Genomic DNA, 26808 nt, shown 5'->3' with positions numbered 1-26808 from the left:
TAAAAAAGACAGCCAACCAATCCAGCTGGTTATCTTTTTTGCGTTGTTCTCATGGCTTTTTACATTTCCCACATATCATGGCTGTTTCTCTGCGCAGGGTTACTTCTGTACGAGTCAGAAATGTGGATCACTTGTTGCTCGTGTTTACTCTCTGTTTCTGCTCTGATACCTCCCTGTTGCTAGGAGACTGGCAAAATGTGACATGCCTGTCACTTCGTTCCCTTAGTAGTTTTAGCATTGCTGTGGAATGTGCACATGGTGCCAGGGATTCGTGTGGTATACTGAGGGTATTCGTAAGGCAAGACCCTCTCTCCACCCCGCGATGAAGCCACGCAATCAACACATCTCTCTGCCGTTGCCTTCTCCTTATCCGGTGCCCAAATCCCACTATGGTAGGAGAATCTTCCTTTGCTGGCCTTTAGTCAGCATTGCTGAACTCATGAGCAACTTGATACATCCCCTGTTGGCATTATGTTCCCTTTCCCCACTAAATGCCTTGTTGTTTTTTATGTGTGTATATGGCCCCTGCCTCACTCTCCTCCAATACTATTTCTGAGTTCTCTTCCGAATGTCCTGCCCTTCTTGCAAGGAAATCTTTTCAAATACCAGGACGCTGGTAGATCGTTACTTGGCTATTCATAATCTTCTCCCTGACTTTGTTTACGTAAGTCAATTTTGGTTTAAAGATTCCTGCGCCCTTTTATCTCCTAGGATATCCCCAACAATGAGAAGATTTTTTTTATTTACATGTATTTAATTCCAGAGCAGCAGTGTCACTTTGTGCCCTGTGGCTCTTTTCGCCCCACCCCTTCCAGATTTGTTTTCTGCTGAAATGTGTGCTAATAGTTATGTCACCGAAGTCTATAAATGATGTTCGGGATTGGTTACCACCTCTTTGGCTACTGGCACATAGAGATCTGCTTATGCTAAGCTAGTTTACTACTTGGATAAATAGTGTTATTTCTAATAAAATCACAAATCTTCTCTATCAAACATGGACATTTTAAATCTGTTTCAAATGGGCAGGAGTCCTACTCACTCTGGGGGTCATGTATGAGACCCAATTTGTACCTTAATTGAACTGCTACCTTGCAGGTCAAAATGACTCATTCTTGAACCGGCCAACTGGCCATTTCATTTTCAGTGCTCTGTGAAATTCCCTTGCCACCGCTCTGGCACTTTTTTGACATTCCGATGGGCTTCAACTTCATTTTCCCCTTGCCAGTTGTCTCACATTTTTCCTCGGATTGTCATTGTTTACCATTGATTGCCTAATACTTCGTCATGGATTACTGCACCTCTGGATTTAATAATTCCTATAAAAGTTAGAAATGAATTTGTTTAGCTCATAGATGCCTGTGTTTTTTGTTTTGCTTTATATTTTTTTTACTGCCGCACACTTGGTTCAGTCAGGTCTCATAATGCAAGTCAGATTTAATGCCCTTTGCCAATGTTTGTTAAGAAGGTCCTGATTTCACCTCTCCCTTAAAAATGTTACCCACGTTATTCAAAATTATAGGGTAAATAGTTTCCAGCTAAATTGCTGCTTTCTTGGACTTGACTGATGCCTTGGACCCATTCCAGTGCAAAAGGGGTTGGTGATGGACGGAGCATCTGAACCAATCAAACACTCACACCCAGTCAACAGATCTGGGTTTAATCCATCACCGTTCTTTAGCCCACTCTGCCACCCCAGTTCAGACATGGCCATATGCAAATCAGTCTGACCCTGTGCCTCGTGGGAACAGTGAGGTACAGGGTCAGACTGATTTGCATATGGCCATGTCTGAACTGGGGTGGCAGAGTTGGCTAAAGAACGCTGATGGATTAAACCCTGATCGGTTGACTGGGTGTGAGTGTTTGATTGGTTCAGATGCTCCGTCCATCACCACCCCCTTTTGTACCGCTTTGGACCCATTCCAGCAGGCAAATCTCTTCCAGTTTCTGACAATCCTGGATGTCTTGAGTTTAGTCCTTAATGTTGGCTGAGTAGCAGTTCTTATCTTATTCTATCTTTGGCTGCTTTTGACACCATTAACTGTAACATTTTGCTCAAGAGGCTCTCCGAAATGGACTTTATTTGTGTGGCTTTTGACTAAGTTTCTAACTGTCCAAATGCAAGCTCTTTCTATTCCTCCCTGCATGTCTGAATTTCTTCCTCTTATCTGTGGTGTTCTGCAGGGTACCTGTCCGTGCCCAGTTTTGATTATCACTTAAGTCCCCACTTTTATGTAAAGGTCCTTTATATATGTGTGAGAGTGTGTGTGTGTGTGAGATGCATCATTTCTTTGTATATGTGTGCTGACTACTCTGTGCCTATGACTGTCTCTTTGGACGTATCTGTTTTCCTCTGGGTGACTAGTGTGAGCATGTTTCTGTGAGTCTAGTGTTCTAGTGTGGGGACAATGTCCTTGTGAGGGTTGTGTGTCTAAACAACTACTGCCTAAACCACAACTTCCTCAACTACGAAAGCTTTACAACGAGCTTTTCTAAACCACTACTTTTTTTTCAACGACTTCCTAAACCACGAAAATATTCACCTCATGACTGGCCAATAGATGACAGTATTGTAATAACAATACTTCCTCAAAATATTTTTAAATTGCTCACTATCCATTTTGTTGTTAATTTATTCTACGTTTATTTTAATATATAGTCATATTTTTTTTAACCTGACGAACTACAAATTAGTCTATTTTTTTTAAATGATATATTAAAATATTAAAATTTATTGAAAAACGAAAGTTCATCAATATCGATTTAAAATAAATTTTTTAAAACTTGTTAATTCCATTTCATATTATTAACATATTTTGTTTGTAAAAAATGTTGATTTTTTTTTTTTTTACAAAAGTATTATTTAAATAAAAATTAAATCAATTCAATGTAAAATATAATTCACCTACCTTACAACATGGATGGGGAGGAGGAGAGACTTGTTGTTTTTGGTGCCCCCAACGTATTACCATGTTTGCAGGATGATGTCTGGCTGCTTCCCAACGTTCCTCACACCCTGTCATCCAGATATCTCCACTCAGGTGTCAAGTTGGGGGTGAGGGAACGTGCTACAAAGCAGGATGTGGGCTGGCAGCATCCCTGCGCTGCTCGTACTCCGCTAGACAGGAGGCAACACGTCCAATTTCAGTGAGGCGGAGAGAAGAAATATGCCACACATTGTGCCAGGGGGCAGAGAGTTCAAAATCTCATGCCTTTTAAGATCTCGTTCTCTACCAGCCAGTTTGCCTAACTTCTGCTTCCAAGTGCATTAAAGGGGTGGGGGCGGAGAAGAGTGATATGAGAAGTCCGGGGGGCAGAGCTTCATGTCAGGCCTTAACAGCATTTGAGGGGGGGGGGGGCGCGGGGGTGACGTGCAATGCAGAGAATGGGGGCGGAGAGATGCCACGCACAGTTTTTCATTGCAGTCCGGGAAAAGTCGTGGTCAGGACTTCGTGGTAAAGGACTTCGTTGCTCAGATTTTATCGTTGTTTGGACTTCGTTGTAAAAGAGAGTCGTTATTAACCACATGGCTGCTGTGGGGATTTTTGCGCTGTGCTGCAAATTGCCATTTTGCTGGCACCATGACGAGCTCAGCTCGTCATCAGCACACGACACCCGTGGGTGATGACGAGCTGAGCTCGTCATCAGCATCGAAAGGGTTAATACTTTGTGGTTTAGGATGTTTCCCCCTTGTGAGAGGGCAGCCCTTTTGTGTGTATGTCTCCTATAGTCTACTATCTGTGGGGTTGTATGTACACTTGTGCGTGATTGGGGATAACAAGTCTACAATGAGAACCTGTGAACCTGTGGTGTGTCTGTGGGTCGTGAAGACCAAGAGTTCATAAAAGAGTGGTTTGAGTATTTTGGAGAAAAATGCAATGTTTACAATAAAACGTGACATCCAGGCAAGGGCGCAGTGAGGCACACACTATACCAGCTTGTTATAAATCTTGCGTTTTCCTTGTATCCAGATGAGAGACTCCGTTTGTGTCAATAGTACCTTTGAAGCACAAGTATCAGTGTTCTAAACTGTGTGGTTACTGGCATAGTAAGCACGGCGGCTGGCATCTATGGGGGTGGGGGCGGGTGCACACGCCTGCAAATATTGATATTAAAATTAAAACTTACCTGAACCGGCACGCCCTGCTCCGGACCGCTTCTGGGGAACTGGCGCTGCTCTCATGCTGTGAGAACAGCGTCCTGATTGAAGTGAGCGGCCTCACTCGTGGTTCCCCAGAGCCCTGGAGGCATGCACCTACTCTAACCAGCTGGGTTACAGGTATCAAATTGCGCATGTCTGGCTGGCTGGTGCAAGACAGCCGGCAAAAGGGACATGCGCACTTCGGCACAAACAGCCAACCATCCTCCCTGCTTCGGTCATTCAGCAGATGCCCCGCCCCATACTGACACCCGTTCAGTACTGGTTGCTAAAAAATAAAATGGTAATTAATTCCCATTTTATTTTTCATCTTTGGGGTAATTTCAGCGGGCGACGCTCCTCCGCAAGTATTTCAATGTTAGTGTGTATGAAGGAAGCGGTGGCAATTTTAGGCTGGAGAAAATTAAAATAAAGCCATTTTTGGTTTCAAAATTCATGAGTCTTCACCTCTGAATCGGGTCTGTTGACACGTTATATATGTTAACGGAAACTTTTAAGCTATGCTTCTCAACTCACCCTCATTTTGAAGGGCGTTATCGTCCACGGACTCATCTCGACTCTCTAGACAAGCAAGCTGCCCTTGGTATACCTAAATGTGAGTTTCTGTCAGCAAATACATTCTCACACTACAGAAATGATTGATCTTCATTGGTTTCCGCGCGCTCCCCTCCAACGCCACTCTAGTTGACCCTCATTACAGACTTGAAAGGTTGAGGGGGCTGACATTGTTTTTTGAAAATTGTCCGGATTATACTAATTTTGTGATTGTGTATGATCGCGTAGTGAAGCACGCAACTTCACGCGCTTCACTGCGTGCGTGTGCGTGCTGGAGAGGGTAAGGGTCATTGGCTGAGGTTACGCCTGCGCATGCGCGCGCTTCTCCGTGTCTGCGCACAGACCAGGAGATGAGGCGGCTGCTAAATCCAATATCCATGCAGGCTTCTCCATGACAACGGCCCTGTATTTGCTTTTAATTTGATCAGCAGCCCCGGGGAGCGCGCCTGCCGCTCTGCCAACCAGACACGATTGGATTATGACCGTCTCATCCATAAATTATCAATAACCAGAGAGGAAGGAGTATTGGCCCCCAGGAGCGTGGGCACTGGCCCCTGGAGGCCTAGGCCTGCAGCCCCTGCTCCGACCCCTGCTGCCTGGGAAAGAGAACAGCTCACTTGGCGGGGCTGACCTTCCGAAGCCACCGTGACTCACGCTGCCCAGGAACGGCTTCCTGCAAATCACGCTGCTGGAAGAGCTTCCCTAGCTATGGTTTGCACTGAAGAAAGGGCTACCTTGCGAGGAACTATTTACTCTACTAGAGCGCCTCCTGAGTGGCCACGGTGGGTTGCACTGCCAAGAGAGAGGTTCCTGGGAGACAATGGTGGTTTACACGGCAGAGGGAGAGCTTCTTGAGAGGCCATAGTGGTTTACGCTCTGTTGAAAGAGCTTCCTAAGAGGCTATAGTTTATACTGCTGAACTTCCCGAGAGGCCATGGTTTTCACCACAGAGGCATGCATGCTGTACCCTGTTGATAGAGCTTCCGGGGAGAGAGCCCTTCCTGAGGAATCCTGACTTTCTGCAAAGAAAACCATCACTAAATAAATAGCCTTCACTCACAGTGCTGAGGCAAACTTTCCTGAGCAGCTCACTCTCACCTTGAAGAGCTTCGTAAACAGCCCCTGGGTACAAATCATAATAATAGAAGTGGGGGAACTAACCAAGTTAGGCAGCATGCAGGTGACATGGCACCTGCCAAAACAGCGGATGATGTCACAACGCTTGACATCGCACATCACTGGAAGTGACATCATAAGAAGTGACACCAGATATTGAGACCTCCCACTTATGTTTAACAGGTATATCATGAGTACATATAATCAGATTATGAGATTTAACAAATGAGATTTTGCGTCGGGATTGTGCCACAAAATTGCAGCAACCCAGACACAAAATCTGGGCCTCAACTAATACATTTATGTTTTTTTAAAATCATACCACAAAGATTCTGGCAACAAGGAGAAGCATAGTAGTGGATCTGTTCTGCTTATTTGGTTGCAAAGTCTGCATTTTAAAATATTTTATGGTGTTAAAGCATCTACTGCAGAGATCTTTGTGTGCCTAATAAATCTCATGTAAACGTAAATCTGTATTTGTAAAGCACAAACTACTCACCCTCTCAAGGCACTGGGGGCCATCGTGGAAATTAAGTGAGCTATTGCACAGAGTCACATGGTGCTGAGCTGCCGCTGGAGCCGGGGATTGAACTGTGAACCCTGAGCTCCGAAGTCAGCTACCCTGGCCGCTGCCCTACACCTCTCCACTCATGGAGTAGTAATTATGGTAAAATAACTCCGGAGATTAACGCTTTTTCTGTATTTTGTGCACACCCATATTTGAATCAAAGTAGTATAGAAGGTTAATGTGTCTCCTGCAAAGCAGATCTTCTAACATGCAGATGACGGATTTTAATTTTATGTAGATAGGCAAGTGGTTTTCCACTTTCAATATAGATCCTTTTGTTACTAGCAGTTCAATAATTGTAATTCTTCTAATATAGCACAGTGAGATATGGACATGTGACTCGTAAACATTGCAACCCTCACTGTCTCATGTAACACATCTTGTACATTGATTTACACACATGATTTAGTGTCAATGTTTTATGTGTATGTTACATAAAGGGCTCCAACACCCGTCATTGAGAAGAATAGCACTGTAAAAGAAATGAAATAGTTCTATTTCAATTGTAAGTTGTGTAAATATTGGGTCAGACCACAACCACACATCTGACATTGTTACAGTGCACGCATTTATATACAAAGACTGAACAAAGTCAAAAGCATGCCTCTCTTAAGTGCCTGTGAAGTGATAACAAGGTGTGTGCGTTAGTTTCCCCTCCAATGTATTTTAATTCAAGTGTGAGGTTCCAGACCGCGTTGATCAAAAGGAGGCCTGATCGCCCATCAACTTCGGCCTAAATCTTTGACCCAGCTGGTGGTGAAAATGAAAAAGCCCTCGTCGCTGCCTGCTCGTTGCTGCTGGGAATGGAAAGCAGACAATGCACAGGCGCTGCTGAACGTGTCACCTTGTCTGAAAGTTACACCGGGACAGATCAGCATATTTCTGTGGGACCCAACTTCTTGGCAGGTTGGACGGCGTACACCCTGTTAAAATAGTGGGTGGACACCGTGTACCTGTGTTCCCCTGACTTGTGCCCTGAGCAGCCCTGGTGTATAATTCTGAGATTGCTTCAAGAACCTTTGTGATACTACCGAAAGTGCTTCTTGGACTGCCTACTCCTTAGAGGTGGAAAAGAGAGCTCGTCATGGGTCCCCACTGAGAGGGACTTCCCTGAGCATAACTGAGATAAAACTTATTGAACAGCCCTACTCGCATTGCTCAGAAACTCCACCTGACAACCCTGTCTCACTGCTTACAGCCTTTCCTGGTGGCCATGGATACACTTCTGAGGGAACTTAATGACCCGCATTGGCTCATATATAAGACAAATATTTTAAGGAGCATCCCTGGCTCCCATCGGTGGCAGAGAGATAACCCTAAGCATGTCTGTCTCACACACCCAGCTCCCAGTCAACATCAGATGGTCCTCCACTCTGCACACCTTCAAGAAGTGCCTCAAGACCAGGCTCTTCGACTGATCCGGAGCTGCACCACCCTCCCCGTCCTCCTCCCCAGCGCCTTGAGACCCTCACGGGTGACTAGCCCGCTTTACAAACCCCTGATTGATTGATTGACACAGCTGAACATTGTTGACCAGTTTTGGCCCACAAAGCTTAGTGATTGTCTGACTGACTCTCGAGGTCCTGGTCCTTCATTCTTTCAATTTAGTTTGTTGCCCTCAATTGCTAAAATCCACGAAATTCCTACTTTAAAAAAATAAATCAACTAACTTCTTCCCTTGTGATCATGGCTGTTTCCTCTTATAATCAGATTATTGAATATTAATTTATCCCTGGGTCGCCAGGGATCCTACAGTATATATGGAAAAAGGGCCAGTGTTTAAGTAGCCATTTAAAATCTATGCATCAAATAGATACTGCTGCAGTCCAGCACTGAAGATATATTCTTCAGGTGAGATAATTCCTCAGCAAACTATCCACTGCCAGATTTTCCTCCAAAATATAGTGGTCTTCAAACCCCTCTTCTGAATTAATACATTACAGTTCAAATCAGAGTCACCCTTTCCTGTCGTATGGAAGGGTCAGAGTCACCCTCTCCCTGCTTACGACAAGGGTGTTACTATAGCCCTCCACTTTCTCTCTGCAATAATGGTCAGTGGCTCTTTGCAGAAACGGAATACTACAGTAATGTTCCTAGAAAACCTTCGGGGTATAGAACATCAGCTAATGAGCACTTGTTTGACAGTAGAATGGCCATGCGAGAGGACTATTGATCTACAGTATGTGCTAGAGGGACCACTTATTGATTACTAATTTCCTTTAGTATTGTTTGCATCTCCCATTCACAATGCAATATCAAACTGCAACCACAGGATCACCACCATCATTAATCATGTGACAGGAGATCTTCTCGCAGGGGTGCTTGACGGGGTTGGGGGGCCTCAGACTATTTTCATGCTGTTAGTTTGCCATGCAAGACTAGCCTTACTGCTTGTAGGTACAAACCACCCCACTATCAAGCTTTACTTTTGAATGTAGAAATAGCAAAAGGAATCATATATTTAATTTTCCGTTACTCCATGTGGGAATATCGATTTCACGAATACCTCCCTAAAAATTATGTGGCAATAGATTTTTTCACCGCTACCGTAGGTTCACTGCATCACAGTTGGAGCACTCCTTTGAACCTCCTACATAATATTCAGGCATGACTATTAGCCAACACCTAACCAACCACTACCAACACATAAGGATAACTTTTTATCCAATCACCATAAGGTGATAATTATATGCAGATGTGGCTCTTTATTGTATTTCTCTGCTTAACTGCTTGCTTCAGTGCATCCACAAGTTTGTCGCAATATGGTTGGAGCACACCGTCGGAGCTCCCACATGACATCTAAACTCCTCCTAATTAGACTACTCTATAAACAAACACTCTGCCAACGATGTACAACAAATATAATCCTTGCTTCAAGATGGGGAGCATAGGTAAATGGTAGTGAATCTTTCTTGTATCTAGTTAATCCAAGTTCAGACACAGCCGCTAAGTTTACTGCGAAAACATTGAAGCACCCATGCAAAACTCATTCACCACACCAGAACTCTTGTACATGGGTCTCTTTATAGACCTACATCCACGAACATGGGCAACAAATGGAGTAGTCTCCTACATCACCACCTGCAGCATCTTTTGGAGTTCTCTGGGTGTGAGGTGTTGGAAAAATGCTTCAATGCTCCGCCTTCACAAAATTGTGCCTGAATCCAATCTTGTAGTACAGAGCTCTTAAACAGCAGTGAAATAGAAGGCTCATGTTGAGTCCTTCTCTTCCTAGTTGATATGAAATTGAATATTTGAGATATCCCATCCCAGGACAGGCCTTTCAGCCACCCCTGAGGTCTCCCCCAGGTAAGTTTCTACATTTGTGTTGCCGCCTCGTTCCTAAGCTGGAATTTCTTTTTGAACAGATTTCTGGGGACTGCTTATTCACCCCCTCATGGTTTACCTATTTATGTCTGCTCAAACTGATAATAAGTTGACCCGCCTTTGTGGGTGTTTTAACACAGAGATTCTGTGCTCCTAATTTACCCACAGTAGCTGTCCAAGGTTTTTTTTATTATTTGTGCATATATGTAATCCTTAATTGAATGTTTTGAAATATTTGGTCCACTCTCGCCTCAATTGACCATTCTTCTTCTTCTCTTTAAAGGGAAAGTATGCGAAGAGGAAAAGTAGGTTCAAGCGTTCAGATGGCAGCACCAGCTCAGACACCACATCCAACAGCTTTGTCCGGCAGGTAAGAGAGAAGCCTGCAACTAACAAAATGGGGTGTGGGACATACCTATAAAGCTTCCCTTTCTGTCACTATAGACTCTCCTGGTTTTAGTGTTGGCTTACCCATCCCTTTGTTTTTTGGTGTTAAGGGCCTTACGAGCTCAATAGTTCCTCTCTGTCTGCTACGAGTGTCCATGCTACAGGCTTCAAAAGCAGACTTTGGAACCCTTCCCTGCTCGCGCATAGTACATGCTTGAACATTGAGAGCAGATGATTGGCATTTTTTTGTATATTCGATGAGTTACCAGTGTATATTTGCCGCACTCCTGGTTCAGTTGAGCCTAGTTTTGTCCAAACTATATTTTGAAACCACATTTAAATGAAAGAAGAAGACTGTCTCATTTAAATGTATTTATGTTTTCATGCATAAAGTACAAAAATATCCCTATATTTTTACACACAACTGTACAAACTTACTGTAATCCACAATCTGCACATGAAAGTAGGATATTTTTATGTGACCAGCTAAGGTAACTGCATGTATTCGTGGTCATTCGGGTACAGTGCTATCAGAGACACCTGGCTTCTGTGAGTGGTTGTATCGGGCCCTCTGATGAATGGTGATAGTAACACGAGCTTAAAAGTCTGCACAGGGGATTTTGAAAATAGGTGGCAGTAAATTCCCAAAGGATAATGCATTAGTTCTTTCATAAGTGGTAATGGTGTCCTAAAGGAGAATGTACTGGGAAGTATGATTGCTCCTTGCAACAATGGCACCCTTGAAGCAGAGGTACTGTGAAATGGGATGATTGGTTGCAAGAGTGGAATCCTGTAAAACAACATTTAGAAATAGGTTACAGGGTAAAATAATACTAGTTGCCAGTACTGCCTTTCTGCGGCCTCCTGCGACTTACTGGGTGCTTATAGGACACTACATTGTGAGATGTAACAATCATTGATAGTAATGGTACCTGATAAGAGGCAGCTTTATGGAATCTTAACACTTGGTGGTGGCAATTAAAAACGAATGGTGGATGATCGCTGAATTCTGATGACTGGGGGCAGTAACGGAATCCCAGAACTGCATGAACAAGCGATTTGTGATAATTGGTGAGGGTACTATGATCCAAGAAGAGGTGGTACTGGTCAGTGTGGTGATTTTAATAGTTAATGCTATCCCAGGGGAAGCTGTACAATGAAAGATGATGGTTGGTGGTGGCACTGCTATCCAAGGAGGTGTACTGGGGAATCTATGAATGGTGGCAGTAAAGAGATCCTGGAAGAGACTGTCATGGGGAAGGTAAAGATTTGTAGTGGTAATGGAATCTCAGAAATAGCAATAGGAGTGTGGCAACGGGCTGCAATAATGAGATACCAGGGGATATTTGACTGGGAACATAATGATTTGTGTCAATAGTGAATTTTTGGCTGTGCTGCGGAATGTCATACTGGCACCAGTAACTGGGTAACTGGTCTCATGGGAGCTTGTTCTTGGGGAGATAATGCTTGTTGTCAGGACTGGGTTTCCTGAAGTGACTTAATGGCAAATAAATGTGGTACTAGGATCACAGAAGAGATTGTACTGAAGAATGAGATAAATTACAGTGGTAATGGGATTCCTTCAGAACCCTTCCCATTTCCCTTCCGCTACCCCTCCACCATGAAATAGACTTATGAAAAATATGTACTTATTGCTTCTATGAGAATGGTGCCCTAGACTGTGCCCAACATCCCTTGACTTTACAACTGCCGGTGAACATTGCACTGCTGTTTACCCCATTCCCTGTCCTCTTCACATTATCCTTTTGCCTCAAAGTACTCTGAAAGTTGCAGAGGGCAGTGCAAGATGTATACAAAGGCAAGAAATAAAAAGAAGAGCCTGTGCTCAAGAATGTGAGAATTGGTGACTCAAATGGGATTGCAGAAGAGGCTGAAGAGGGGAATTTGATCGACCGCAGTTATAGGATCCCACAAGATGTTGGACTGGTGAATGTGATTATTGGTGATACTCTTTTTCACATATCTTGGACTTGGACATTCATACCGACAGCAATAAGTTGCACACAATGCCCCCAGACCATATGTTAGGCCCTCACTCACCATGCCCAACTTTAACATAGAGCGTATTACAGCTGCCTACTCTGCAACTAAATGTAGCGGTCTGCCTACACCTACCCTGGAAAGTTTGAGTACTTCAATGCTACACTAGCGGCAGTTTTGTGCTATGGAAGTGCTTGATAACATAAATCACAATCTGTATTTATCTGCTAGAAGGACACGAGAAGTGATCAGGAAGTACATTTAAAAATAATGAGGGCAATAGGTATTATTTAAGACCCTGGCAGTTAATGCAATTAATGTGATCTCAGAAAAAGTGTAATATTAAATCAGGTGATTGTTTCAGAATTTGTTTACTTCTTTACATGGTGTTGATTTTAGCCACAGGCCACATCATATCACTAAGTGCAGAAATGATAAGGCTAATGGCTAGTTTGGAAGAGTGATCAACACATGATCAAGATTTTATAGTTTTGGCTGAAGAGCAATGCTTTGAAATGCAATCCAAGGTATGTCAAAATGTATATGAGATTGAGACATTATTGAATCCCAGGTCAGCTTTGAGACCGAGGAATAGAAGAAGCGAGTTCCAAAGGACTAACCATGTACTGTTAACATTCTGTCTTTAAAATGTTTGTATTTTGCCAGTGGACTAAAGGTCTGCTTTTTGTCAAATGACCTTGGGCTTAGGGAGGATAGTATGTGATTTGAAGCGCGATATGCTGTGTAAAAACATGAGCTCTGGAATTCAAACTGTTGTGTGGTAAAGTGATAGTGGAGTAACTTGTTGAAGTATGGCCTGTGCATTTTACAACCGGAATGAGGCAGATGGTATGATTTTGCTCCTTATGCAGTCCGATTGTCAGCTTGACAGATAGGCTTCAAATTAATTGAATTTCACCAGTTGACCTTACCAGTGGCCACTGAGTAAACAGTGGCAATTCATTGAGATGGTTATAATAGAGGTAAGATTCCCCAGAAGATGCACAGTGGTAAAAGACGTTTTTGGTGTTCTTAAATCCATGATGGATTTGCATTATGGTGACTCATAGTTGCAGACAGAGACTGAGGGTCCATGGTCAGTGGTCGGTCAAAAGGAAGCATACACGATTCCTTGCAGTTGAGTATTAAACTGTCTGACTTGGCGACATTTAGGAACGGTCAGTCAGGGGCATTCGGTTTTTGGACTATGTTACGCATAAGTCACATGTTGATTGGATTACAGCATATGTGTGGCCAGCAGAACTAATTTATGGAAAGCTTATAACACCTACCTATGTGAGCAACCTATTAGCAGCTTCTACGTGATCATAAGACTCGATATATGAAGCACCATATTCAGCTGTGCATGATGACGAAACAAATAAGCATGATATAACCAGTGGCTGCAAATCTTATGACAAGAGTAAATGGTATGTGGTGTTAGTAATCATTTTTTTGTCCTTTTTAGGTCTCTCGTGGCATTGGGTGCACACATGCCCACTTGAGCCTGCAAGATTTAATGACTTGGAGTAGCGAGGTTACGCCCCGCCCCTCTTCTCCATTGGCTGGCCTTCTAAATGGCGGCCAGCCATTGGAGAAGAGGTCCCTGTGACGTTATTCTTTGGATATAAGCCCTGTCCTTTTCGGATTGGGGGGCGTGTTTTTGACTTTCTTTCTACCTAGTGACGTTCTCAGTCAAAAACACGCCCCCCAGTCTGAAAAGGATGGAGCTTACAGATGCAGTCTGGCTCAAGGCGGGTCACTCAGGGAAGAAGCGATGGCAGGAATTCACCCTCAGGCCACTACAGTGCCACCGCTACTTTTTGGCTGCCCTATCAGCTGATTGGTGCCTCGGCAGCACTGTTTTGCATGTACCTGACGCCGTTAGGTCTTGTGCGTTTATCCCGCCGATAGCTTTTTCGCCGAGGGGGGGGGGTTCACCGCCGCCCGCCGCAGCGATGAGTGTGTGCGCGCTGGGCTCTTTGTGTGCCCCAATCGCCGTTCAGTCCTGTGGGCTTGCCGCTGGAGGCACCTTCACCGCCGCCCTCCGCAGCAATGCGTGTAACTGCCAAGCTCTGTTATTTGACCCAACAGCTGCTCAGCACTGCGGGCTGCTCCCGCCGGTAGCCTGGTGCCGGGGGGGGTGGTGGTGTGGTGATCTTCGCCGCCGCTCTCGGTCCGCAATGCCCTTCGGAGTGCGGCGTCGCAGCACGGCAGCGCCTCAGAGGCTGGAGGAAGGGCAGGTGAAAGGGCCAAACTCTGGCGTGGGGGCAGGGGGTGGGAGGTACAAGACAAGGCGGGCCTAGCATGAAACGCAGGGTCTACTAGTAAGATAAACTAGTAAGCCAACTAGTAAAATAACTTTCATTGGGGGTAAATCCTACATATTGTTAGAGTGAACTCCGTTTGGGGGTAATGTTTACTTTACTTGTACTCCATGCCCGCCACCTCCGCTGGAGGAGCGCGGCGGCCTGGAGCCTGTGGTGGGCGGCCCGCCATGAGCCTGGATCCCAAGGAGCTGTCCAGCGTTCTAGGACTGCTCTCGGAGGAGGCGTGCACCAGCACCTTCGAGTCGCTGTCTGCCGCTGTTCCAGGGCCGTTCGAATCCTCAGGGTTGGTTCGATGCTCAAATAGTATCCATCTCTAAACCGCCCCAAATCTGCTATACATAATACGCAGACTAAAGGATGGTTAAGTGAGGGAAAGATGGATAAAGCCAGGAAGGAAAGGATGGGAACAGCGGGGAGGGAGACCTTAGAAGACACAAGAAGAGAGAAGAACAAACAATTACTAACCACTATATACGTTCTTCTACTCTATAACAATGTATATATGTATACACTACCACTAACCTGTAAAGAAAAATAAATAAGCATTCACATAGGAGTTGTGTATAAGGAGTCTTCCTACTTCAGGAGGCTGTAACAACAATGAGGGATATCAGACAGTTCTCCACGTACACATTATAACCACCTCAACAATAGGTAAAGCACACTACCTGTCTAGTATAGACGAACCCCTTCATTCATATACAACTCCTGTAAAAGAAAAGAACAGCATGTATTTCATGAAGGTTTTTTCTTGGGCAATGTGCCTTCCGTGATCATTTGCATGCAACACTATTAGACCTTGCAATCGTCATGTGTCAATCCGGGAGTTACGTCACTCCTCAACATGTAATGTTTATAGAAGCAATAAATGTAGCAAGGTCTCCTTATCACTGATGAACACAAATGATGCTTTGTACATTCCCAGTCATCCAGGGCAATATGAGACTCCTTGCACCCAGATTACTAACTTGGCAACCACTAGCCTTAAAGTACCAAATGAAGAATCTTGCTCCCCCTCCACATGGAAGCGCTTAAATCACCAAGTAGTCACAAACGAGCATAAGTTCTATAAATGAACTATCCAGTGAAAACAAAGAAAACGCCGTTTGTTAGCTCCACAAATGAACGTAATAGGAGCTCCGAAAAGTACTCAGAGAACGGTGCCAAAGGCACCCTTACCAGCCGCAGTAACCTCCGGTCCAAAACCTCCAAACGCCAGTAACACACAATAATCGGCAGCGTCCTGCCCAGTCTCCGTACAGATATGCGCTGCACACACGTGACCCGGAAGTAATCCGATCACGGCCGAGCATGGCGCTACTGCCTCTGGGTAATGTAGTTCGTGACGGGCTGTGCCCTCATACAGCCTAGTGCCCCCTAACAGTACATCCCCCTCCCGGAGGGCACAGGCAGGCACAAGACTTACCTGGATGGCGACGATAGAAGGCAGCAACCAGTCTGGGAGCATGTACTCCCGATGCAGGTTCCCATGAGTTCTCCTCAGCGCCATAGCCCTTCCAGGCAATCAAATACCATAGTTTAGCCCTGCTAACCTTGGAATCCAGCACCCTCGCAACCTCGTACTCTTCCCCCTGATCCACCCACATGGAAGGAGGCTGCACGCGAGCATGCCAAGCAGCAGATTTCAATAACGAAACATGGAACACAGGGTTAAAACTTCATGTGGGAAGGTAAAGCAATCTTTACAGCAACTGGATTCACATGTTTAACCACAGGGAATGGACCTATATAGCGTGGATTAAAAATGCTATACTTTCTGAATCGAATGTTCCTTGTGGACAGCCACACCAGATCACCTTTCTTATACACAGGCCCCTGTTTACGATGCCTATCAGCTTGCTTTTTATACATCAGCTTAGCAGTCACCAAATGTTTCCTAGTATTTACAATAACATTCTGAATTGCAGATATCCTATCTCTGACTTCAGGGACATGATCACCCCTAATAGGAGAACTAAAAGGGATGAACCTGGGATGAAAACCATATGTGCTGTAGAATGGTGTGTGTTTCGTAGAGCTGTGAAGTGCATTGTTATAGGCTATTTCCGCCAACCAAAGCCATTCCACCCACATGTCTGTATTGCAATCCACGTAACATCGCAAATACTGCTTCAAGGTTCGGTTCAACCGTTCTGTCTGGCCGTCTGTTTGCGGGTGGAAGCTGGTCGACAAAGCTGAAGAGATATGCAAAGACGAACACCACGCTTTCCAGAATTTAGCAGTGAATTGCGAGCCACGGTCTGAGACTATTACCTTTGGTAAGCCATGTAATCTCACAACGTTCTCCATAAGTAACTTGGCCAATTGACCTGCTGTGGGAAGGGTTTTGCATGCCACAAAGTGTCCCATCTTAGTCAGATAATCAATGATTACCAATATAACGGTATGTCCTTTGTCAGCAGGTAGCCCTACAATGAAATCCATGGATATGCTTTCCCAAGGCACTTCCGGTGTGGGTAGAGGTTGTAGCAACCCTTGTGGTTTCCCTGTCAAAGGTTTATTTTGCGTGCATACTGTGCACTCTTTGATCCATTCTGGAACATCTTTTCTCAGAGACGGCCACCAGAATGGCCTCAAGATCTTTTCGCAAGTCTTATCAACACCTTGATGGCCAGCACTAGGGTCTTCATGACACCACTGAAACACCGTGCGGCGTAATTGTACAGAGGGCAAGAGCAACTGCTTCCCTTTCACGTACACACCTTGTTTCTTGATCCATTTGGGATGGTATTTCAACCAATCTTTCCAATGAAATGTATTAAGACCCTTCCTTGTTTCCTGTAAGAAATGATTAGTGTGAATCACTCCTATCACTTTGTGTTCCTCAAAGATTGCTCTTTCTGAGGGCACCACAGAACTGACGGTAGAATCTTGCCTGGATAGAGCATCTGCTTTCTTGTTCTGGCTCCCAGGACGAAAGGTTACAATGAAATGGTACTCTTCAAAGAATGTCATCCACCGCAAAAGCCGAGGAGTAAGAAGACGAACAGTTCTCAAATACTGTAAATTACGATGATCCGTGTACACGGTTATGGCATGTCGCGCTCCCAGCAACCAGTGTCTCCACTCTCCAAAGGCCTCTTTAATAGCGAGAAGCTCTTTCTCTGTGATAGTATAGTTTTGTTCGGCAGCATTGAACTTTTTTGACATAAATGCCACTGGATGTAGTTACCCTGTTTCTTGGTGTCTTTGCGAAAGGACCGCACCCATGGCCACATCTAATGCGTCTGCCTCTACAATGAACGGAAGACTTGGATTTGCGTGTACTAAAACAGGAGCAGAGGTGAACGCTGTTTTTAATTCCTCAAAGGCTTCCTGAGCTTCTGAAGTCCATACAAACGGAATACTTTTCTTTGTCAAATGGGTGAGTGGTGCAGCTTTAGCTGAGAAGTTGGAAATGAAACGTCTGTAAAAGTTTGCGAATCCCATAAAACGCTGGATGTCTTTGACGTTCTTGGGACTGGGCCACTCTGCTATCGCTTTGACTTTTCTTTCTGCCATTTCTTGACCAACCGGAGTGAGAATTACACCTAGAAATTCCACGGTGGACACATGAAATTCGCATTTGCTAAGTATGCAAAACAAATGGTGTTTTCTTAATGCCTGAAGAATGAGACTCACGTGTTGTACATGCTGTTCTTCATGTGTGGAATAAACCAGGATATCGTCTGTGTAGACAATCACGAATTTATCCAAAAACTCCCTCAAGACATCGTTTAGGAAAAATTGAAATGCAGCTGGCGCATTGCACAGCCCGAAGGGCATTACAAGGTATTCGAATAAGCCATACCTTGTTTTAAAGGCTGTTTTCCATTCGTCGCCTTGACGCATCCGGACCAAATGGTATGCTCCACGTAAATCCAGTTTCGTGTAGATTACTGCTCCTTTGACCTGTTCAAGCAAAACTCTTATCAATGGTAAGGGGTATTGATTTCGGATAGTGATAGAGTTCAGGTAAGGAAAGAGGTAGCGCAACATTATGAAGGTGGCCCTGGTGTGCAGCGTTGAGGCGAGAGTATTGATTATGGCGATCAGGCTGAAGAGTAGGGCCTGGGGAGTTCGCACTGGGGCTTAGACCTTGCTTCTGTCAAACTAGTTTGGCTTGGGCACACATATCTGGTGATAACCGACCGTTCCACCCACCCTCCCTCAGTATATCCGCACTTTTGTATCATGCATGGAAGAAGATCAAAGCGAGCGTAGTGTAGCTTTACTGTTGTTCGTGTGGACTTCTTGACGTGTACCCACCTCCGATCTAAAAACGGCGTGGAAAGTACAGGTTTATCCCCTTAGACTTGCATATTTGTAAGCTGCGAACATTTCAAGTAGAGTCTCTTTGTGCCTACTTAATAGCCTTGTCAGGTGAGCGATAATCTGCAGACGTTGCGAAACTTCAAGCACAAACAAAATTTATTGTGTGGTTTATTAGTTGACAGTAAATTGTTTTTCGAATGAGGGTATTTAGACACTTTTAATTGGCTGCCTCGATGTTAAATCGTGTCTGTCGGAGAAGATGTTAAGTTATACGAACACAATGCACTTTAAGAATCTATATGTCTGTATTAGCAAAGGCTCCTTACATTATTTCCGCAGTGTTGTTTTTTGGTAACAACATATGTAAGTGGTGTTTCTGCTTGGCCTCTGGAAAGCAGGTGTTTCATTTATTTTCTTGCTGCAATGTTTTTTATTTTGCAGTCTCCTTTCTCTTATGTCATTATGTTGTAGTGATGTCGCAGTCTGACGTCATTTCCACTTGCCGTCGCGGTCAGTAACATCTGAGAGAACCTGACGTCCCACCGTGAGACTGCTGCTGGCTCATGACCTCACACTGTGAAATGCCCTACAAAAACTTCGTATTAGACTATGCTACCACTGCAAGGACATGACGTCAGTCTGTGCATCACTTCAGGAACCTGACGACAGACAATGGCAATATTTCTAGAATTTGCATCAGACTCTGATATTACTTCGATTATCACTTCGGGAACCCACTTCTGGGCTGTGACATAACTGTAGGAACTGTGCCTTAAACTCGGATATTTTTACACAACCTTGACACCAGACTGTGACATCTCTGCTGTGTGCGTGTGTGGCTCTGCGTGTGTGGCTCTGCGTGTGTGGCTCTGTGTGTGTGGCTCTGTGTGTGTGGCTCTGAATGTGGCTCTGAATGTGGCTCTGTGTGTGGCTCTGTGTGTGTGTGTGTGTGTGTGTGTGTGTGTGTGTGTGTGGCGGTGTGTGTGTGTGTGTGGCTCTGTGTTTGTGTGGCTCTGTGTGTGTCTCTGTGTGTCTGTGTGTGTGTGGCTCTGTGTGTGTGGCTCTGTGTGTGTGTGTCTAGCTGTGTGTGTCTGGCTGTGTTTGTCTGGCTCTGTGTGTGTGTGGCTGTGTTTGTCTGGCTCTGTGTGTGTATTTGTGGCTCTGTGTGTGTGTGTGGCTCTGTGTGTGTGGCTCTGTGTGTGTGGCTCTGTATGTGTGGCTCTGTGTATGTGGCTCTGTGTGTGTGTGTGGCTCTGTGTGTGTGTGGCTCTGTGTGTGTGTGGGTGTGTGTCTGTGTATGGCTCTGTGTGTGTGTCTGTGTGTGTGTGTGGCTCCATGTGTGTGGCTCTGTGTGTGTGTGGCTCTGTGTGTGTGTGTCTGCGTGTGTGTCTCTCTTTGTGTGTCTGTGTGTGTGTGTCTCTCTGTGTGTGGCTGTGTGTGTGTGGCTCTGTGTGTGTGTGGCTCAGTGTGTGTGTGGCTATGTGTGTGTGCAAATGCAATAGGTCTCGCATTTGCGAGATATTAAGCTATTGGCTTTGTAAATGACCATGCCATTTATTTATCTGTTAAAAAAAAACAACCCATAAATAAAAAGTTTGTCAATTACAATGCCTATAGCTCTAACTTTTGCAAAGGCGAGACCGTTGCATTTTAAATGCTTGTTTTATAGAGCAGAGGGAGACACGAGAATAGATGCTTTAAATCAGTGTGTGAATATAGACTTTGGAGAACAGATTCTAAAATAACAAGAAAGCAGAATTTTAGAAAGCAGAGGCTTACCAGATGTGTCTGAAAAAGATCACTGTGCTGATTTACATTGGAGTAAATTACACTAGAGTTACTCATAAGCTTAACATTGACAAAGCTTGAGGGTGGTTAGGGCTTTGAAACAGATCTTAAGAGTGTACAATTCTGGCAGTGTCCTGGTGACTGGCTTTTAAATTTATCTACAACTTTTAGCGGCTGGCACTTACTGAAAAGTATGAAAAGGCAAGGGCTTCTTTCAATAAGTTATATGCATGATTTTTGCTTTTTGTAGTGCCCTCCCCATCCTTCTTGCAATTCATTTAAAATGTAAGAATGCACTGTATATCGTCCTTGGGCATCCATTATGCAACTTTTTATACATGGAATATATTTGTATGCAGTTGTATATTATTTGGATGCTTATAAGCTTTCTTAATAATTAAATGTATTATACATTTATAAAACATTTATTATAAATGTATCGATTTATAAAAATGTGGGTGCTACCTTATTTGAGTTTTGACTGTATTTTTGCAATACCGTGAAAAATGTCTTTAAAAAAAAAGAAAGATAACAAATCAATTAAGATGAAGATACAGGAGAGGTTAAATTGACTGTGCAAAAGTCAGGAAAGCAGGTGTTAAAGGAAATAGAAAGTAAAGGCACGTGAGAAACGGAAAAATGACCATGAGATGTGTACCAAAAGAGAACAGGAGAAGATCTTCAGATTTAATGGAATTATGAAAGGTATCAAAGGAGAACTCTAGAGTACAGAACAAGAGGAAGGACGAAACTGGTGTGGACATCCATAAGGAAAGACTTGCTTGGCAAAAAAAAGTCCTTCACCGCACACATATCTATGCTCTTAGCTGTTGATCCTGCCCCATGAATATGCCTTAGCCACTTGAATGCTCTCCTACCCCTTCCACATACCTGGGCCCCTTACAAATATCTATTTCGGTTCATACCCTTTCCCCTCACACTTGCCCCTAAACCTTGCAAACATTTCAGCAACTATCAGGTTCCAGCAGACCTTTCTGTCCCTGTTACATGTCTCCTCTCATTGCACAGGTCTTTTGTGTATATTCACACTTGTATATGTCTCTCACACGTGGCCTTGCTCCTTGCAACTGCGAATGTGAAACAGAGATGGTCCTGAAAATACCTCCTTCGCCCCTTCAGTCTATAAAATCTGAGTTATTTATGAGATTATGCCTCACCTGAAGGTCATTGTAGTTGATATCAGAACATATGAATATATTGGGCATAAAGGTTTGGCAGAGGAAGTTTAAAATTCTGTGCTAAAATGTTTGAAGTATTTTTTCCTGAAGTCTAAATACTTCCATGACTAGGATTTGGAATTGCGTTAGTTTCCTCTACTGAAAAATTGAAGTACCTAATTAGATGAGGTACCAGCAGGGAATCTTCTTGCCATATGATTTTGAATTATGTGATCAATACCGAAGGAGTCTCCATCAGGGCACAAGAAAGGATAGCAGGACATGAAGTGAAAGAAACTAGACTTTTCTCCAGTTGTTTTTTTTTCCTGAGCTTAAAAATGTACAAAAAGAGCTTAACTAAAGAATCTGTTGTGGGGAATTGAGTTCCTTTTTGGACGTGTTCCTCTTACTCAGCCAGAGTGCCATTGTTCATCATCGAAAGCTGATCTGCGCAGACAGGAATGTTTTTGTTCATGATTCTCCCTGAATATCTGCTTCATTCAAACCAAGTTGCCGTGGCAACTGTCCACGAAGATACTGATTCCAGAAGTCTAGTGGGATCCAATCTGTCCATCCCAGTCACTGCTCTGCATGTCCATGGTGGGGGTCTGAAAAAGATGAAGTGTGACACATGCCCCACCCAGTTGTGCGGTGAAGTAGTGAGCCCTACCCACTCATTGTGAGATAGCTAGTAGTTCTAAGCTTTTCAGAGGTTTTGTTTCGAGGATGTGTTGAGTTTTTCATTTTAGGATTGACTAAACACTACTCAAACGACAGAGCTGGTGCTTAATATATATTTCTTCCTCCTTGACGTGCAACTACTCTACAGCTCTGACACTGTAGCTTTGATGATTGTCCTTTCTTTGTGGTATCTTTTTATGAGATTGTCCAGATTCGGACTCCAGGGGCTATCTTTGAGGCACCGGGGATTGTGGTCCCCATTTTGAGGATTGTAAGTGTTGAAGAAAATCTCTTCAGAGGCCTAATTCAGACTCTGTAAAAGTTATTGATGAAAGAAATATTAATAGTATGTAAGTCACAGTCAGCAGATCAGAGAGCCCCTGAAATCGTGAGTGTACACAGGATGAGGGAAGGGAGACAAGACTCAAATTTATTCTCTAATTTAGACAAGTTTCTAGTAGTTGGCACATGTACCAATTCTCACAGAGAAGCGAGTAGGTGCGTAGCTAAGCTCAAAAGAATGGGAGAACAACCTTCATCCTAACAAAAATGTAAACAGGTTTCAGCTGAGCAAGCTACTTTAATATTTTCAGGCCGCAATAACCAACATTCTATGTGCGTCAGAGACAAGTCCAGAGGCACTGCGACCTATTAAATCGTGGGAACATCACGAAACTGATAAAAGCCATTGGCCTGTCGAACGATGTAACTTCTCAAGACATCACTTCAATAGAATTCATAGCACCAAGCCAGGGTCATACTAATGAAGCCACAAAGGTCACCTGGCGCTCGAGAGAGGCAATGAACAACATTCTAAGTCACTCGGAAACCTTCAACCAGTGGGGCATCACCATACTCCCCGGCAGGGAACCAGGTAGCCCTCACTTTCAGCAGAAAACCAAAACTACTGCGCGCCCGCAAGCAGAACAAAAGAAGGTCTACTCGGTTCTGAGGGGTGCCCAGGACAAAACTCCCACCCCTGACTCGGAAGAACTAAAAGTAAGAGATGGCCAGCACACATCAAACAGGGGCCTGGGTCAGGCCTGCACATGGTCATGGTTGGCGGTATCTTTAAATTCAACCAGGCTGCTACGCTGACAAAACAACAATTGTAAGGCACAAGAAGTTTGCCCACTCAGGATTTGCTCTTTGAACATCAATGGGTTATCAAAAAAACTGGGAGATGAAGCCATGATCTCTTACTTACGGTCATTTGAGATCTTAACGATACAAGAGACATAGTTCGCAGAGACGCGGCACTTGGAAGGGTTTAAAACTCACCACACCATCGATCAAAACAAAATCGTCAGGACGAGGCAGTGGTGGCCTAGCTTTCTACATATCAACAAACAATGCAATTACATCATGAGACCTCGCAAGCCCTTCACATTCTCTCCAGTCTGTGGGAATCTCTTTTAGCACCTACCAAGGCCAGCCAAAGACGATAATCCTATTGAATGTGTACATTTGCCCAAATTCTATGTCCAGGCAAACCCTCTCAGAGGAGTTGCTAGCGACAGTGCTAAGAATGAGAACAGGTTATTCGAACCCAGACATCATACTATCTAGAGACTTTAACATGTGGCTTATGTCAGACCTACATAAAAATGAGGTAATAAAATCACAGGAAAGCGTTAGGGCCATACCACCGCAGGAACGTCTCGGATGGCACAAGGAGGATCAGAAAGGCCATATCTTATAATGAAATTTAGAACATCTAGGCCTCAGAGCCCTTAATGGGCACTTCTCTCCTGAAAAGCCACCTGGCCTCTCATTTGTATCGAATACTGGCGCATCTTTAATTGACTACACCTTCGTCAACCTTTCTCTTTTGAATCAAGTAACTGTGTTTCAGCTTGGCAACGACCAGAAAGCGACCATAGTCCTCATGAAATTTCGCTTAGCACCAGTTTGGTGCAACATGCTGAGGTGGGGCCACTGGCTTCTGAAAGCTTTACGATTAATATAAAACGTATCAAGTGCTCGGTCAACAACCTACAGCACGTATCAATGGAAGCAAAATATATGATACAGAGCACCTCTAGGACAACTGTAGATCAAATTGCAAACTGGACAAGCTTTGTAAAGAAGTTGACAGCCAGACACGCAAAGCCAATAAGGCACGCAAAAACGATGGGGTCCCAACAGTCGATCTACTGGGACCCGGTGATACGATCGACAAAAAGAAGCATGAATCAGCTATGGAGGGAATTAAAGACAAAGCCAATGGATACATTGATCACAACCAAATTGAGGGAAGCTCGCTGCCATTTAAAGAAAGCAAAAAGAGAACATCGAAGGGCTCACTGATATCTCTTTTGGGCCAAACTATATCAAGATATAAGATCAAATAACTCTGTCAAGTTCTGGCACACCATAAATAGCCTTGGGGGGTCGAGTCCCGAAAGTCGCCTCATCAAACTGGAGTCAGAGTGGTATTTCTTCCGGCACAGCCACTTTAACGACCGACAAGATCACTCCCCGAATCAGGACATTGGCACAAAGGGCACCAACCCTCAGACAGAGTTGAACTCACCTCCGGACCGCTTTAATAAAATGCTAACAATGGAAGAGCTTTTCCACAAAAATCCTACAACTAAAAAGGAAACAGAGAGACAAGATCAGGATAACAGCACTGAGCACAGTAAAGTCCCGGAGGATCAAATTGAAAGGCTGATAAAAAAGGGTCGGAAATATGGGGCCCCAGGACCAGGTGGTATTACTCCGGCCTTGTTCAGGGAGGATCCGGCCTTCTGGGCCTCCAAGCTAGCCCCACTCTTTACTTCCATCTTTGTAAAGAACATAATTCCACCCTCCTGGCAAGGATCAATTCTCGTTCCAATCTTCAAAGGTGGGGTCAAAAAATCCCCATGGAACTATTGGTTGATTGCTCTCATTGATAATGAAGCAAAGTACTTTGCAGGGATCTTGCTGAACTCATTGCTGGAATGGGCAGAGGAACATTAAATAATCCCTCCAAATCAAAGTGGATTCACAAGCGGAACTGGCACTGCGGTTAGCCTCATGACTTTCTCGTGTCTGATAGACCAGGCGGAGTCTAGTACCAGACAGTTTTACATGGGATTTATAGACTATAGATCGGCGTTTGACAAGGTCCAAAGGCTAAATTATGGCAGAAGCTCTTCGCACTGATTATCCCAAACTGTTTACTAAGAGCCCTAGAGTTACTGCGCCAGGACACATGGATCAGGATAAAGATTGGCAATGGTTCAAACTGTCACGACCAATTTTTACAATGAAAGTTTTCAAACAAGGGTGCGTCTTGGCCCCTACACTTTTTAATTTATTTCTATCATATCTCCCAGAAGCCCTAAACACATTTAACGCTCATGCTCCAAAACTAGGCAGCCTACAGTTGTCAAACCTTTTATAGGCTGATGACGTGGTCCTCCTAAGCAACACAATGATAGGTTTACAAAGGCTCATGGACGCAACTGCCGCTTACTCAAACAAAAACGAGCTCCAGATAAATAATAAGAGAACTAAAATGTTGGCGGTTCGCCCGGGAAGGCCAAAGAAGATGGCATGGGTCCTAAACTCGGAAGTGTGTATCTACAACAACAGAGGAAGGGAAAGAAGGCTACTCTCCTACCCCTTATTTAAATGACTGTAATCAACAAAAGAGTGCCCTGAACAAAACAACCATGAAGAACCCTATTCTTCCGTGCAAGCAAGGTGAATAAACTGTCCTAAAAGTGAGTGGTCAGTTAATAAATATAAGAAGGAAAAGGGGAAAATTTATTATTTTCTAAAAGAACCCTCACTCACCCTAGAGGTGACATGCTTCATCATTGAGTTTGTTCACAGGGGGGCTGACTATCCCCTCCTGTGTGCTACCACGCCTGCAAGTGCAGCGGAGCAGGTATGTGTGAAAGTGGTGATCAGTGCAAAAAGTGTGTGGTTAAAAGATCACAACCGTGCCTCAACAGACTTTATTCGGGGCCAGTTGTTTCACATTAAAATTGGTGTAATCACTGGCTGTTTTAATTTTTGTCCAGTGATACCAATAGGTGACTGGTCAACATGTTTCTGCTGTAAAAGCTAAAGTCAGCTCAGCTTTCTTCAGGACCAAACTAAAAATAAAACAATCCTACGGGGGTCCAAGCACGCTAAGGCCTGCCCACACCGTTAGGAAGTGAAAAGTGAGGTAAGATATCAATTTGTACTATCCTCAGGATAACTCACGGTTTACCCATCCAACTCCTGTTATTCATCAGGCGTTGTATCTGTGAATAAAATGACATATCAAATCTTATTATATATATCTCCTTCAAACTTGTGTGACCATTACTCAACATGTATGAACTTATTCACTCTAATTTAGATGTTGAACATTAATTCTTCCCTTCAGTTGTTCAAATGGGGATGTTGGTGGTGTCTACCTTATTGCCCACCACTAGTAGGTTCAAGTCTATATTCCCTACA

The 26808-nt window shown here is 44.1% G+C and overlaps 1 protein-coding gene across 2 annotated transcripts in view; it reads left to right on the top strand.

The window, feature by feature from the left end:
* The window catches only part of CACNB1 (calcium voltage-gated channel auxiliary subunit beta 1), a 478106-nt gene that overhangs the window by 44702 nt on the left and 406596 nt on the right, over nt 1-26808 (top strand). For both annotated transcript variants that reach the window (XM_086924331.1, XM_086924332.1), the window contains exon 2: nt 10006-10092. In XM_086924331.1, the coding sequence (XP_086780457.1) occupies nt 10006-10092 (87 nt within the window). The remainder of the gene's footprint in view (nt 1-10005; nt 10093-26808) is intronic.

This window comes from Lissotriton vulgaris, chromosome 5 (assembly GCF_964263255.1).
Source record: "Lissotriton vulgaris chromosome 5, aLisVul1.2, whole genome shotgun sequence".
Lineage (NCBI taxonomy): Eukaryota > Metazoa > Chordata > Amphibia > Caudata > Salamandridae > Lissotriton > Lissotriton vulgaris.
Note: the sequence above shows the minus strand (reverse complement) of the source record. Positions and strands in the feature narration are given on the sequence as shown.